The sequence below is a fragment of the Tetrao urogallus genome (assembly GCF_951394365.1).
Source record: "Tetrao urogallus genome assembly, chromosome: 8".
Taxonomy (NCBI): domain Eukaryota; kingdom Metazoa; phylum Chordata; class Aves; order Galliformes; family Phasianidae; genus Tetrao; species Tetrao urogallus.
In genome coordinates, this window is record NC_136821.1 from 25,959,971 (window position 1) to 25,976,667 (window position 16,697).

General features: G+C 36.9%; 1 protein-coding gene across 1 annotated transcript in view; it reads right to left on the reverse strand.

Annotated features, from left to right (window-relative positions):
• The window catches only part of LOC306949203 (aldehyde oxidase 2-like), a gene marked incomplete at both ends in the record, with an annotated part of 39,389 nt that extends 24,391 nt beyond the window's left edge, over positions 1-14,998 (reverse strand). The window contains 11 exon segments of the mRNA XM_079538985.1: positions 871-964; positions 2,113-2,264; positions 3,478-3,570; positions 4,825-5,035; positions 7,815-7,901; positions 8,386-8,447; positions 9,418-9,544; positions 10,511-10,619; positions 11,577-11,673; positions 13,186-13,243; positions 14,942-14,998. Of these exon segments, the coding sequence (XP_079395111.1) occupies positions 871-964; positions 2,113-2,264; positions 3,478-3,570; positions 4,825-5,035; positions 7,815-7,901; positions 8,386-8,447; positions 9,418-9,544; positions 10,511-10,619; positions 11,577-11,673; positions 13,186-13,243; positions 14,942-14,998 (1,147 nt within the window).
• Between the last annotated feature and the right edge of the window lie 1,699 nt (positions 14,999-16,697).

A 16,697-nucleotide genomic window follows, 5' to 3' on the forward strand; every position in this document is an offset into this window, starting at 1 on the left:
CTGCAATAGCCTTAAAGCATACAGCTACCTTCACTCAGGAACTGGCCTTAGACTTTCAAAGTCCTTCAAGTGGAAAGTTTAATCTTTATCATATAGGTTAAGTGCATTTTTTTTCCCTATGTGAATGCTATAGTCCACCATCAAAAATACCAAGTTTTTTTCTGGAAAATTTTCTGGAAAATTGAACTCCTACAAAAGCTAATAATAATGATAATAATCAGAAAATCAGCAATTCGGGTTTAAGTACAGCTATTCTCTTTCTGCTCTCTTTCAAAAACTCTTAGACCATTAAATAATTAAAGCACTGCAATGAGAATGAGCTCTGCACATGTTTAGCACAGAGTTATAAATAATTGCCAAGATTTTCCAAAGAACCTACAGATTTTATATGACAAGGATGGAATTTGCTCAGGCTTGATTACTGTGTTATTCAAACGTTTACACACACACACACACACAAGTACCAGTGATTTCAACAGAAGTTTGAAGGTGCTAAGACATGATGAGAATGAACCATTTTTTCTTAAAACGAGAAAGACACGAGCAACAAAAGCAAACACCCATCTGATAAACGGAGCAGCGCATCCAGAGACCTGTCACACCTGACTGTTTTTCTTTCATGAAATCAACATCCTTTTGTCTTGTGAAACCCACAGACAGTGTCTTCTACTGGTAGACATTTGTTGATAGTTATAACGAGAGGCAGAAGCCAAGACAATGTTGTCTTCCATTCAGCAAAAGTACCAATCTAATTCATTAGGGGGATGTGCAGTAATGTTTCATTTGAAAATGAATGACCTATAGTTACATTCTCTCTTACACTGTTCTGTCCATACGGCAAAGATATCTGGGAGGAAGTTCAAAGCTTACCATCTGATGCCAAGTTGAGAACAGATTTGCCAGCAGATAAGATTGGGTTCAAGTCCCAGGCTGATCCCCTGCTTACAATGTGTCCTCCTAAAGACTTGAACAAACAATTAGGTTATTTTTAGGCTTAAACAATTAGGTTATTTTTAGGCTTGTTCTTTCACGTGTAACAGGGATCTGCATCATAAACACATTTAATTCATTTAACAGGCCTGTTGTTTTATTTTATTTAATCTTAACTGGTAATTTTCAAGGTGATTTAATTTATTGTTCCCTTTGAAAGTTCTGTCTCATCATCATGAGAAAGACCAAGTTTACTTTTTTGCCCAATAAATTAAGCGATGGCCAATTTTCTTAATTAGAGGCATAAATGCAAGGTATTAAGCTAAAGGAATTCCCTAATTAGGGAAAATATCAGAGATGCCTCACATATAAATAGCTATGTGTGCATAGTCAAACCAAAGTACGATTCGCCGCAAGGAGTGTAGTACCTTCCCAAATAATCTCACTTTTCTTCTCTGCTCAGTCTCTTTCTGTTTTCTGCTCAGACAGCAGGGAAAACAAGAGAGTTTCGTTTACAGCTCTCAAGATATTTGACCCTGCTGACAACTTCCCATTTATTCCATATTACTTCATACAACTTTTGTGATGGTATTAAATACTTAGCTTTATGAAGCTTATCATAGATTCATCCAGTTTTTCTCCATGTATTTGTAAGTGACATTCATACAGATATGTCACAGAATAGCAGAATGACCAGGGTTGAAAGGGACCTCAAAGATCATGAATCTCCAACTCCCCTGCCACATGCAGGGCCACCAACCTCCACATTCAATAACAGACCAGGCTGCCCAGGGCCCCATCCAATCTGGCCTTGAACACTTCTAGGGATGGAGCATCCACAACCTCTCTGGGCAGCCTGTTCCAGCACCTCAGCACTCTCTTTGTACAGAACTTCCCCCTGACATCCAACCTAAATCTCCCCTCCCTCAACTTAAAATCATTTCCCCTTGTCCTGCCGTTAGCAACCTTTTCAAAGAGTTGATTTCCATCCTATTTGTAGGCTCCCTTTAGGTACTGAAAGGTTGCAATAAGGTCGCTCCACAGCCTTAGCCTTCTTTTCTCCAGGCTGAACAAGCCCAGCTCCCTCAGCCTGTCCTAATAGGGGAGGTGCTCCAGTCCCCTGATCATCTTCGTAATATGTCTGTATTGTTGACTTATTTCCCATCACAGCTGAATACATACCGCCATGCTTCTGATCTGTTCTCCAGCTAGAGTTCTCAGCTGCTGCAAGAGAGCTTGGTAGATTTTTGTTTTCTCCTCTGGGAGTTTTGGGATAGTCTCCAGGAGAATCTCTCTGAGCTGGGCAAGGCAACAGGCAGCTCCTATTATTATCCCTGAAACCAAATGAGTTTAGATAGTGAAATTGTAACTCCACACTAAATGCAATACCTGTAAGGCCTCTAAAGATTTGCTACTGTAGGCAGCTTTTGTCAGCAGTAAAACAGAAATAAGAGTAAGATAAATTTCATATTCTAAGCAACAAGAACTTCAAATACTGTTTGCTTATTCAGAAAATTTTACTACTATACATATATCTGAAAAATATTACATTCAGTATTTGCACACATAAATGCACATCATGTTTTTATGCACTGTATCCCCAAAGACACACATAAACATTAGTTGATTAATAAGGATGAATGATGACAAATTTATTGGAACCCTTCAAGAGTGAGCCCCAAACACTTGATCACATTTCCACTAGTGGTATCAGAGAAGCCACTACCATGTATTTCACTGAACTCTGATGTACACAGAAATCTTCAAGCGTTGTGAAAAACTTTTTATTAATAAAGGGGCCACAATCTATGGAAGTGGGCTTAAATGCAGAGTTGTTTTTGTAATTCAGTAGTTGCAGGGAACATAAGGAGATAAAGAGGCCATTATTAAACAGATTAATTCCTCTAATTTTAATAGTAAGATTTCCCATAGAGAAGATGCTGTATTTCATATTTTGCTACAGATGTAATTTCTTCATTCAGCAGCATGATGTGCCTACTGCATTGGACTCTTAACTCAGTTCTTTTCACATCAGTGATCTACGATTCATTCTACTAGCTGAGAATCAAGCCCAACCACTCTAAAGAAAATACTCTGCTATTTTGGGTTGCAAATCTATCGTGTTTAAAATCTAATCCTAGCCTAATTCAAGTTCTGCAAACTTTATCAGACAAATGGCTGTGACTGAAAGGTAAATGACCGGTTAAAACAAACAAATAAGGCTGACATAGGGCCTTCCCCTACGTTTGCTGTTTGCAGAAATTTGAGATTTGAACAAATACGCTTTTGCAGAACAGTCTCATGAATTGCCCCATCTATCATCATCTCCAGACCATAAATAAGCTGACATATTGACTAAAAGGCTTAGTAAAATGACTGCGACAGGGGAGGAAACAAAAACAAAGCAAAAAAAAAAAAAAAACCCAAAACATTCAGCAGAAATAAGAGGCAATGGTTCTTATTCCTTCTGGTGTCAAAATACAAAACTCAATTTAGTCATCACTGTACCATCATTGTACCATTAGTAGAGGTAACTTGGAGACTCACCATCATCTGTGATACTCACAACTTGCATTTCTGGAATCCTCAAAGGATGGAGAATGATTGGATGATAGGCATCACAGTCATTTTTGTTGAGTCCTGTAAGGGGAAGTACAATACTGTAGTTAGAGACCTGTTGAAAAAGTTGAACATATTCTTTGATGCAGAGACTGCAAAGCTCAAAAGCATTGTAACTAAGTAGTTGCAAAGTCTTCTGAATTTTATTATGTAGTATCTTGAATGCCACATTTTATTGCTTTTCCTTGGTCCACTTCATCTGACCCCCACTGTACTTACTCCTCATACAGTCTTTTCAGATCAGTTTGAAGGCTGGTCTGAAGTCCAAAGCTCAATATGCTCTTCCCAGACTTTTGCTCCATGTTCCTCTAAACTGGTTTCTGGCCCTTTCCTATATCACATTAGATTTCACCTCTCACCTCAGAGGTGTATACAATTCCACCTTTATATATGAGCAACATCATTTCTGTGCTTTTCTTGTTTTCCCCTAATGCAACACCTTTAATATATACGTATATTCCCAAAATTGTGTGTATATATGTAGTAATTAGATTACCCCATGGTCTCTATTGTAAACCTCATGCTTTGTGTAAAGTCCTATTCGTTCTGCAGTAGCTGCCAGAGCCTTATATAAAGAAACTTAAATTTTTTAGACTGAAGAGATTTACCATTCTGGTGTTATGTGAAGTATTACATCATGGTGGGGGAGAAGCTGGGAGGGAGGGATGAGCCAGTATATTATTAGAAAAATGCCTCAATTAAGTTTGTAGTGCAACTATAACAGAGAATTGACTTATGTCTCTATTTACAGTGAGAAATGCTCCCTGGTTGATTATTCCCTCAAAAAAACCAAACCAAACCAAAACAAACAAACAAAGAAAAAAAACCAGCAAACAACAACAAAAACAAACAAGCAAACAAAAAACCAAAACAACTCTACAAACTCTCAACCCCGTCTATAGTATGCAGGTACTAGCCACTGCCTAGATACCATGGCACGTGGGGTTACTATGCTCTTTTCCTTTGTTACACTCAGGCCAGTGTGGATAGGAAATGTTTGACCCTTCGACTTGAGCGATTCCTCCCTTATTCACATAATTTTCGCTCTGAGGTTACTAGGAGAAGTTAGTGTAGACTCTGTGCTCAGTTATGGTGGTGCTTAGTTTCTGACATGCTGTAAAAAATCAGAGAAAATGAGCATGGCCTAAATATAGAAGCACAGTCACTAGGGTGAGAGAATGCTTTCAGGATCCTCAGAAGATAAAATGAGGGCTCAGTTACATGCCCACTAGATAAAGAAATCCTTGTGTCAAAAGGTCTTTTGCCATTCCATACCTAAGCTGGTGTTACCCACAACCAGAGGCGCCTTTGGATACTTGGCTTTCAGCTCCAGAAGCTCCTTCAGGCTGGAGGGAGAAATCCATTTTGTTCTCTTACTGCAGAAAATAAGAGTCTTTCTTTGCTGTTCTTGAGCCATTCTCTGTGGTGGAAATGATAAAGACTTGTCAGTTTTGAGAAATGTCAATATAAACAATTTTATTACTACCTAGGACATTGTCATGATAAATGATGAGACACAAATCTTGTGCTTATATAGTGCTGTACAATACTGAGTTTTTATAACTGCTATTGCTAAAGGCCAACTAGACAACTATGCAAGAGACACTAGACTAGCAGTAGATTAGTCTTCTGTTTTCCTTTATCTTGCTCTGAAAGTTTCCCTCTGTATACAATGTAATAAATAAGAGTGCAATGTGATCTGATTTTGAAGGAAATCAGGATGCCAAAAGCTCACTGCATATGTGAGAGAATACAAGGAGCATATTCTGTCAGTCAGGGAGAATCACTGTATCACCATCTGCCAGACGTCTCTATTTGCCTTGCTAGACCCTGATTAGTTTCTATGATATAGAATTTATTAATTTTTAAAAAAGAAAGCAGTTACTTCTTCATTTATCTGAAAAAACTTGGAAATACAGTCTCCTTGGGTTGGTTGATCAGTATTTCCAATTAATTTATTTATAAATTAAAGGGTTCCTAAGACACCTCTTTTCTTACAAGGCTAATTCCCTTTACTCCACTGAGAATGCCATGTACGCTCTCACCATGTTCAGCAAGTACCATGTGGAATCATGCCTTCAAAATATTCCAAAGGGACCACTGAGAAACATCTCTTTTGCAAACAAAGTAACGAACACATAGAACAGTCGGCAAATGGAAGAACAATTGCAGTTATGAACTGGTTTTCTATGTAATACACTTGCCTGAAACACATGTAAATAGGAGCATGTGGACTCAGTCATAATTAGCAGTTAGGCATTCCTTTGCCAGAGAAGAATCTGTCACTATTATTGCTCTCCACATCTTTGCAGCTGTATTTTATGTGCTTTTTCCAGTATCCACGCTTTTAATGCATATTATAGAATCACAGAACAGCTTGGGTTGAAAAGGACCTTGCAGATCTTCTATTTTCAACACCCCTGCCAAGGGCAGAGTTGCCATCCACTGAATCAGGTAATAGATCAGATTGCCCAGGGCTCCAGTTCATCAAGTAGGCTTGATTTCACATAGAGCTTATGGCTAACCTACTTAAATGGGCTGAGAGCTTGCAACAGACTTCAAGAGAACTTGAACAAACTCAGCATTATCATTCTAGGTCACGCTGTAGACCTTACATCGCTTGAAGAGACAGATCACTCCTCTTGGCAGCTCAATGTGAACATGTACAACAGATGACAGTATCTCCTTTCTTAATGAACAGCCTTTGAGTTAAGAGCAATTTAGCAAAGATGCTTAATCCAAGTACAGGAGTTGCAAAATATCCATTAATGCCTGCATTCTTACAGCATGAGTCTAACAACAGCAAGTCAAGTAGCAGAAAGGTAAATTTGCCTTCCACTTCAGGACAACATGAAGAAGCTTATACCCTAGTATCAAGTTCAGCACTGAGAGACAATCCTTAAAAACAGAACTTGTATTCTTAAACTGAAGTGTTTACAAAGTTAACTGCTGTAAAATAACATGCTGTAACACTGTAACAAATCAAAGAATTAGGCCTTGGCTTCCCAGGACACAAATGAACTTTCGAGTCCCTGAGGTAGTTGCATAATAGCAGTCAGACGTACACAGTAATATTTGCAACAAGAGTACAAATAAGGAATTTCACAAGAAGCTGTTGAAACATGAGGATTAAATAAAAAATCAGCCTGAGCCTGCCTGTTTGGACTCTACTTGACCTGGTCTGGTAACACCCTATTCTATCATTTTCACAGCTCTCTTCTCTTGCCACAGACCATGCAGCACTTTACACATTCTCCTTTCAAGTTTCCATCTGTCCTTCCTTTCTAATAACCACTGCCATAAATGCTCTTTTCCCTCTCCATCCTTTCTTATGCATCAGTCCAGCCTTGGTTTGCCAGCTGGAAGGAAACAGTGGGTCCTGTAGTTCTTTAAATCCAACAGAGAATGACAAGATTGAAAAGACTGAGCAGTTCACCTGGGAACTTTCCAACAAAATGCTGTGCATCACAAAAAGCTCTGAAATTAAACAGTTCTCAGTAAGGAGATGTTTCAGAAAACACCGGAAACAACATTTTTGTTATGGAGAGGCAAACCATTTCTTTCTTGAAAATATAATTTAGAACAATGATGACATACAAATTATCCACATAAAAATTCCTCAGTATGTCTGATAAAAAATGTGGTTTATTTCTGATTTTTAAAGCGTGCCATATACAGAGTAAGAATAAAACAACATATTTTTCTTCTTTCTTGCTGTTTTCAAGCAATTCCAATATATCAGTTACATTAGAATGTAAAAGACACATCCTCCTTAAGGATCTTGCACCCACTAACACATAATAAGGTTTATGAAAATCTTCAGAAGCACAAACTAATATCGCACAGGGACAGCTTTGTTTCCTCAGAGTTGGTGTCTTAAGAACACACAAACAAGCCATGCTGATGGTTGCAGAACTTCTGTTACAGGAATCCAACCTCATGTTAAAACCAGCTTTTTTAAGGAGAGTGTCTCTCTTCACAAGTTTTCTTCTCCACAGAACTCAGTAGACTTAAATGTGCAATAGTGAGATCCACACTCACTAAAAAAAGTCACTAAATAAGTCATGCCACTCTGCACTGTAATCTTCATTCTGACAATGCAGAAATGCAAATATGTTTATGCTACTATTCCCCAACAGCCAAAGCATGAAATTCAGTCTGGGTTAAACATTCAAGGACAGAAAAAATAATCCATTTTCTCCAAATTTTGTAATGCAAATAGGAGATAATGAAAACGAACAAAAAAAACATTCAATGTATCTTACCCGAACTCCTGCAGAAGATGAGCACCCAAGTTCTTCCTGATCCAAGCAACATTTTCCAGTTCCTCTCAGCTGGCAGCATGTTTGCTCCTAAAGAAATCATATCCTGTTCTATAAAACCAACAAAGCACCTTTATAATTTATCTGTAAATTACCACCTTGATTTTTCCTGTTTCAAAGCAGACTTATTTATTCAGACGATAAGTTCGTCCAGGAGATCTCGTGAACCTTGGGGCCCCTAGGAGTGAGTTCCTTTTGGGTACCTGAATGTCTTTACTCATAAGGTGAATGGAAAAAAGCTCACAATTGTTTCAATGGCACCTGGATCAAAGTGGCTGAAGCTGATGTAAAGGATACTTAAGTTCATTGCAAGAGTACATGCAAAAGTTAAAGTCAGCAGCAACTGCAAGTACTTAGCACATTTGAAAACAAAGTGTCAGATTTTCCAAAGGCTCAACCAAAAAGAATTTCCAAATTAAGCTAGATTTCAGGCAGGTTCTTCAGGAAGCCTCAGACTTTTCAGATCCCACCAACGGTCTCAAAATAACAAACACATTCACAAACATTAACCCATCTTAGCAAAAGATGCATAGCTGTCTATAATTGGCCTGTATCCTGTGCAACGGCATAAATTACCTGAAATAAAGCACATATAAATTATTTGTTTCACAAATAATGAAACATAAGAAATTGTAATAATGTTTGGAAGCACTGACAGAATTTGAAATGGTGTGGGTTGAAATCTGTGGATATGAAATGTTGAAAATTATGTCCCTAACTCCCTAATGGGAAAAACCATATCTGCAAAAGTAAGAAACATTACTTTAATAGTGATTATGATATATGATTGAAATTCCTTGTTTTAGAAACCATTTCTAATAATAATATGAAATACTTTTTATAAATATATGTCAAAAATATATGACAAAAAGCACCCAAGAGATAATGCTAGTATTACTCTACTACTATTGCTACTACTATCACTATAATCTTTGGGTTTTATAATCCAATCAAAAATCTACTGCCATTGGCCACTATCATCGTTTTCACATACAGTTAAAAGCAGTAGGAAAATCTCTGCTGAAATTTTTGGTGCTTCTTTCATGAAGTTAAAACTGTTTAATGGGAGGGGTCAAATATTTTTGGGAACCGTGGGATTGTTAGCAAACTTGGGATAGAAAGTGAATTCAAGTTGCTTCATCTGTTATAGTAAATTTGAAGAGTCGACATACAATGTCATGTCTTTTATCTTCCCTGCAGCTGTCTGTTAAAATTTTTAATAGGAATTTTATGTTATTGGTAGGTGAAGTACTTACACCGAAGACAAAAAAGAATCTATCTTTCATTATATAGATTGTAACACTGAAATAATATTGCATTATATTGAGGCTGCTGATGTAGGAGTACTATAAAAACAGTTCCAAATGATTTTCAGAAATACATAGTCAGGATTCAATGAATTTTAAAATGTTCTTAAGACTACAGTAGTTAGAACAAAACACACTTTCAAACACCATCTACTGCTTTTGTGTCAAATCATACTTGCTATCCCAGTTAATATTTATTGTCTCATCTTACTTTTTAAAACTTACTGTCTGAGACATACCATCCAGAGCAGAAATTATCTGTTCCATGGAAGGTTTCACATGGCTTCTCAGTAAAGCATATAAGGACATCACCATTCCAGGGGTGCAGAAGCCACACTGAGAGCCGTGGCATTTGGCAAGTCTTTCCTAGGACAAAACATATGGCTTCACTGGCTTTCTGAATAACCATTTTCAAATTTGTTATCAACAGACATTAGACTAGTAGCACCTTTTTTGCTATCCCACCATGACCATTCATGAGAAAATTCTCAGAGCAAACATCTTGTAAAAGATAATGCTGTCTCACAGTATTATACTTTGACATTCATGACTTTAATTCCTTGACATGAGATCAGAATGAGAACCCAAGACTTCCAGTTTAAATATCCACCACAATCATGAAGGCCAGAACATAACAACTCATCAGTCAAAGCTTCATTGCAGACCAATCCCAGAGACAATATCCTTAGAAAATGATACTGAGAAAAAAAAAAATACAGAAAATTCTTAAATCAATGTGTCCAGACCATGCTTTTCAGGGATGAGGTAGACTGAAGGAAGTACAGAGCTGATCTAATCTAAGGGAAATTTCTGGCACACAGGAAAGACGCATCTACTTGAATACTGGTCAATCTAATTGCCACCTGGGGTAACTCCTCATGTATTGCAACATAAGCATTATGTTGTCCCCAGTGAGCTGGCTAGACGCCATACTGGTGTAATAACAGAAATTGAGCAGTGCTCTTTGTTCTTCTTTCTAATCCTTGCTGAAAATTGCCATGCTACAAAACACAGGAATGGACAGGCCTGTGTCGTGGAGATTGTGATATAATCCCTGCATGGCAGTACATTAGGGAAAACTCCTTGCATGCTCCTTATTTCATTTCCTGTACCCACACCAGACCAACAACAACACAGCAATTATTATCCGAATTCCCAATAACTCCTGTTCATCTAAAAAGATCAGACAAAACTCAGAGTTTCTAGAATTCTTTCAGAGATTCTGTATTGTACAAACTTACAGTACCTTTTCACAACTCCCATCTCCATTACAGGCATAAGACAAGAAAATCTCATTATCTGTCTGTATTACACAGTCCAGCATGTTCTCACCTGAATTGGATTAATCCTGTCTTTTATGCTTCCAACCCCTTCCACAGTAGTAACAGCAGCACCATGCAGTGAGCATATGGGGAGCAGGCAGGAATTGGCAGGATGGTGCCTTTGAGGAGTAAAGGAGAACTTTGGTGTTAAACAGCCTTGTCATATGGGTTATGGAGGAAGAAATAAAGGGTATATGCTTCAGCTACTGGGTTATAAAAAGACACTGTGGCACAAGAATACAAAATCCTTCACTTGGACTGTGAGAGCATGCACAGTTCCCACTGGTGGGATTTCTTTCTACACAAAGCAATAAGCTTTCTTAATTAAAAAAGAGAAAGGTTAAGTTAAAAAAAAAAAAAAAAAAAAAAAAAAAAACCAACCCAAAAACCCAAACATATGCTTTATTAAAACCTGAGGAGAGTAGGATGTGAGGAAGTCAGACACAACATTTATAAATGTAAGTTTCAAGAGCCAGGGAGAGAAAGAAATTAAAACATCTAACTTTGCTGCAGACAAAACTGCACAATTACAATAGAACGTGTTCATTGCTGAAGCCCACAGAGATTTTAGCAATGGTTATGGGAAATATGGGACATTTCTTTGTGTTGTCTAGTAAAGACTCACTAACAATGATACATATTCAAACAAGCACAAAAGAGTCAGGAGAAGCAGGTGATTAGAAGGCTGCAGAAATCTCAGATTATAAAGAACACAATTTTAAAATATCAGTTCTCCAGAAAGCTGGGGTGGAAGTTTTTATTCGTTTTTTTCTGCTTTTTATTGGTGGTGGTGGGTTATTTTTTGTTTTTTGTTTTGTTTGGCTGTTTTTTTGTTGTTTTGTTGGATTTCTTTTTTTTTTTTTTTTTTTTTTTTTTTTTTTAGGCAAAGATTTGAGACTCGGGATCTCAGTGTTATTGCATCACAATGGGACCAACTCTGGAATCACTTTTGTGGAGAAAGTCTATAGGTAAAGCTTTTAGATATGTACCAGAATTACCCAAGATCTGTCTAGATGGAAAGAAACCAAGTATTTCCAAGTGAACATGAGTTCTTTCAAATATCAGTGCGAGCATACCGAATCTTCTTGGCAACTGGATCATACATAGATAACATCACAGTGCATGCACCACAGCCTCCTACTCCACAGCCATACTTTGTTCCTGAGAGACGGACTGCAAAAGGAGACTGTTAAAGAAATAAAATATAAGATGAAGAAGTCCTCTTTTCTTTACATTCTGCTGAGTTTCCCTTGTTTTACGTACACGAGCAAAACCGGAGGGATCTTTGAACCAGATAGCTCCAGACACACACAAAAAAGTGTACAAGATAGATGAAAGTAAAACACATAAAGAGATAAGACGGGTAAGAATGGAGAGAAATGAGGGCAAGGCAAACTTCTAACACAGAAGTTTTCAGTCTTGATAGTCAACACCTGGTGAAGCCCCAAAATACTGAAAATCAGTACCCTGTAATTGAAACATGTTGAAGAAATCCAGCAATAGGTTCTCTGATGAGCCTTATTTGTAACACTTTCTTAAGCGTTATACATAATTATCTGCATCCTCCGTTTCAGATTTCAGTATGTCTCCACTGCTGCTTCATGAAAGGAATACAGTACCCAAAATGGAGCACAATACCCATGCACAAGACAAAGTTCTGTAAGAATGGACTTTGTCCATTATCTGCACCATAGAAGTTCCATCTTTTTTTTTTTTTCCATCCAATTCACAGTCTATCCCTCTGTTGTCATGGTGCCATGCAGACCATGGAATCTACTAACTCATTTCATCTTAACTCTTCCATTCATCAGAATGGTAGACAGTCGTATTGCTCTTCCCACTGGGTAAGTACATTTTCATCCATTTTGCTTATTGGTACTAGATCATGTTTACAAATTAATTTCATCATGTTTCCAGATGCTCCTGCACTCAGTGCAATTTTTGTACTCCCATGCATTCCTACTAGTAATCATTATGTAATCATACTTGTAATCATTATAGTAATCATACTGTGCTTGACTGTTAAAAAGATGCTAATTATTCCACCAAATGCCTGAACAATGCAAGTTAATAAAAAAGCTACAGCTTGTAAAGTATTTTCCACTACTGCCCTTCTCCACTTACTCCTTACATTAATGTTGTTTTGCTTTCTCAAAAAGGACCTCAAATGCTAACACAGATGCTTAATTTTGCAACATGCATGGCATCTTTTTATTTAGAATAACTGTCACTGAAGTCAATAAGGCCTTGACACCAGTTTAGGAACTTGAAAATTCCCAACTGACAAAAAATAAAGATAAGAAGATAGTAAGAAAATATGCTTATACAGAATTCTTTAAGGGACTGGGCTCTAAATAAATGGTTTACTATAAAAGAAGTTGTGTGTTTATTTCTTTAGTTATAATTTTAATGGCAAATGAACTGAAAGTTTTTTCTGTTGTTTGAGAAGCTGTAGAGAAGCATTTGGGTAGGACCTAGAAGAGTTACGCTCAGAATTCATGATGTTAAACACACGTAACCAAACAAATAATGCACATAAAGCACTGGATTGCACTGCCAAGAACAAATGCAACATGAGATGTCTTAGTTCTACTTATTGTTCTGTTCCCAAAGTCAAACAAATCCTCAATTATAGTAGTTCACAGAATTGCAGAATTCAAAGACAGAGCTCAAACAAAAGGATACGTTCCTTTCTTAGATAGTACAGGAGTAATTCTTCAGGATCTGCCTGCCTCTCAATTACCTGCATCATGGGGAAAAAAAAAAAAGAGTGATTATGTGTTACGGAGTGGACATAACCTTCTCACAAGGATTAACTGACACTGAAATGCTGTGATTGTGCATTAAGGTCTGTTTGTTCAGCAACAGGATCCTGACATTTGATCACAATCTGTAGATACATCAACGAATGTGTCAGGTAGTATTGGTGAAATATGTATTTAAAGTATTAGAAATCATGGTTTATTCAGAAAAGTGAGAAGGAAAAGAGACTAAGTAAACACTGGGTGGAAAAGAATAGACCCCCTCTTTTTACTAGACCCTTTGTTGACTCATAGCAGCGTGAATCAGAAATCCCTTAGTTTTAAAGCCATGAATTTGTGTGTATGATACTATACTAACCCAGAAAGCATGAAAACATATTTTAAGACCTATCAATGCAGAATGAAGAGAGATCTCACTTCAGGCTTCTCTCAACAGTTTTCCTGTATCAGCAGCATGCTCCAGTTTACCAGCTTCAGCTAGTTCAGGAACACTGTTCAGTGGAATTCAGAAATTACTAAAAGCACTACAGTAAACTCTCACCTTCACCAAAGAAGGGAACAACCAGAATAGGAAAAGGAAATGTTTTGAGCTTCAAAAATATTTTCACCTAAGATAAAGGGATGGTAATAACATAGGCTATTTAAGATCATATCTTTTTCAACTGGTTAAATAGCAACAAGTAATATGTGAAACTTCTATAGAAAATATAAAAGAGCACAACAATTCAGTTTTGGTGTTTTTTTTCCCCCCAAAAAGAATGCATTTAAGCATAGTTGGCACATACAAAGAGATTTAAAAAAAGACAAAAATTTGAACCACTTTTCCACAATCCAGCTGAAACCTTTATTTATTTATTTATTTATTTTTATGCCAGTACTCTTGCTCAAGAATATAAAAATATTGACCAAACAAGAGAAAAATCCATGGCAACTTAAAAACAACAACAACACAAACAAAAAACTCACATAGTAGTCAAATTATTTTATTCCAGCTTTTAATATATATTGGGTGATATCTTTTTTAATAGGAACTCACGTTTTATTAAACTGGAAAATCAGAAAAGGTGACAATATATTTGAAAATGAAATGTGAGCTTTTGACATTAAGAACAGAAAAAGCAACCTCTTACTTTCTTTTTGTAAATTTCTGAAATTATATTAGCAAACAGCATATCCTTTGTACTAGCGGTGTTCACTCCAATTATCAACATTAGGAGTATGTTACTGTAAGGTTTAGTAAATAATAACTAGTTATAATTCTAAAAATTCCAGGTAATGAAGTATAAAGTCGCTAGTGCAACAAATAGACTGCCTAATTTTTATGAGTGCACAGAAAATACTGAGCTAATGTAAGCAAGAACAACAGTTACAGAGATGAGATCTTGAAATTTCTCTCAGATTAATTAATGCTCAAGTTTGTTTCCTTACAGAGGCAATTTAAAAATTCTCAGCTTTGAATTGAAACCATAAAGAAATCCAACTACCCAGTTCACAGTAAAGACAGGAAAAGCCCACAAGCTCCTTCAGGAGAAAACAGGATGCTGTAAGGAAGATCAAATCCACAAGAAGCTTACCTATGAATGAAATATTGCTCCAGAATAACAGCTTTGCAGTATAAAATAAAGAGTAAATACTGCAGCAATTTTCCAAAGGGAAAAAAACAGCCTTTAAAAACTTACCTTCTTGCCATTCACAAAAAAGACAAGGTCATCTGGTTGTTTGTCATGGCAAGCCATGCTGCTGCATTAATATCTGAAAAATGAAGTTTTATATACTGTGAGAAATTAATGAAATACTACATGCTCCTCACCTAGGTCATATGACTCTGACTCAAGTCAACTAAACTTGCTCTATGTCCCACAGAATTTATTTTCAGACTGAGCATCAAATCAAGTAGATAGGGAGGAGTCAGCGTAAGCTATGCACTTTCACGGCAAGTAATGCATTTTAAGGTGCTGGCTCACCAGACTTTCTACTTGCACTCTGCACAATAACTCTTCTCTGATGAGCAATAATTTCAAAAGAGTAAGATCCCCTCTAACTCTAACTTTGCAACCTAAGCGATAAGCTATCTGTTGGAGGGGATTCCTGTGTTTGAACTACAACTCGGAGGCCTCTTTTTAATGCTGTGAATTTTAGATTAGGTAGGAACGCCTAAAGCTAAAACCTGTGCTTCTCATTTAGTATATCACTGATGGGCGTTATAGCTACTGTTTTCCTATAACCAGGTTTCAACAGTCAGGATTACTACTGCATAAACTTCAAAATTTCCTACTGACAATCTATATGCCACTCCAACTCAATAGCCTGACTGCTGCAGTTGACATGAGTTGATCACACCCTATATGATATACCATATGTGCTAAGTTCATAGAGAAAGATATTCCAAATCCTGATCTGGTACTCTAGTGTCTTATCTGTTTTTTTATATTATACGGCAAAAGTGTCTCTCATTTAGAAACAGTTTAGTATTGTAAGACAAAGTAGTCAGTTCCCCACCTTTTTTCCCATTAGAAGGAAATTATTCTCAGCAGAGCTATGTGCTGATTGTTTTAGCCCCTCAAGTATGTCATGAGAATTATGAACAATAAAAAACTGAAGTCATAAGGTACTGCAGGCAAAAGCCCTATTGAATTCTGCCAACTGCAGCACTACTGTGGTATTCCTCAAGCATTGCACATACCACACGCAGGATTAAAAGACAAGAAGAGAAATAAGCAGATGTAATACTGGACTTTGGCTACGCAATATCTACATTTTAGAGCAACAGATTCCAAAATCAGAATTTAGTACCTGTATGTTAGGTGCTTAAGATTCTCCAGCCATAGCTTGGGAGTGAATGAAGATAGATATTTACAGAAATAATTCTCCACTACAAAAACAAGAAAAAAGTTTCTACCAGCCATTTCCAGTTTGGGTGTTTCTGCACAACATATATTAATGTGTCGACAGCCATCCAATGCACCATGCCTTTGGAGACCTAACACTTTGTTTGTGCAGCTCCTTGAGTCTGCAAATCTTTAATACTAAAAACATAACAAGAACACAAAAAATACCCAGCTTCTTAACACTCTTCTGTTCAAAAAAAATTCATTTCACAATTTCCCTCGTAGGCATAGTGTCTACAAGAGGATGTTTAATAGCTGATATTTCTAGCTTTCATGCAGTTTTTCAAAATCTTAAAGCCAAAAGATTAATATCTTTCCATTAAAAAAAAAAAAAAATCCACAAAACATGTTCAGCATATAGCTGGATTTCACTGAGACAAATAGAAAACGGTGTCACTTGTAAAGAGGCAGGAAGGAATCTTTGCTAATAGTAGCTGAGAAATACTGATAAGCAGATGTGATCTGTACTGCAGATAGCAAAGCATAGGACTAGAACACAATGAATCTCAAGTGTATAAACAGCTCAGCATGGCAGGTGGGGTGACAT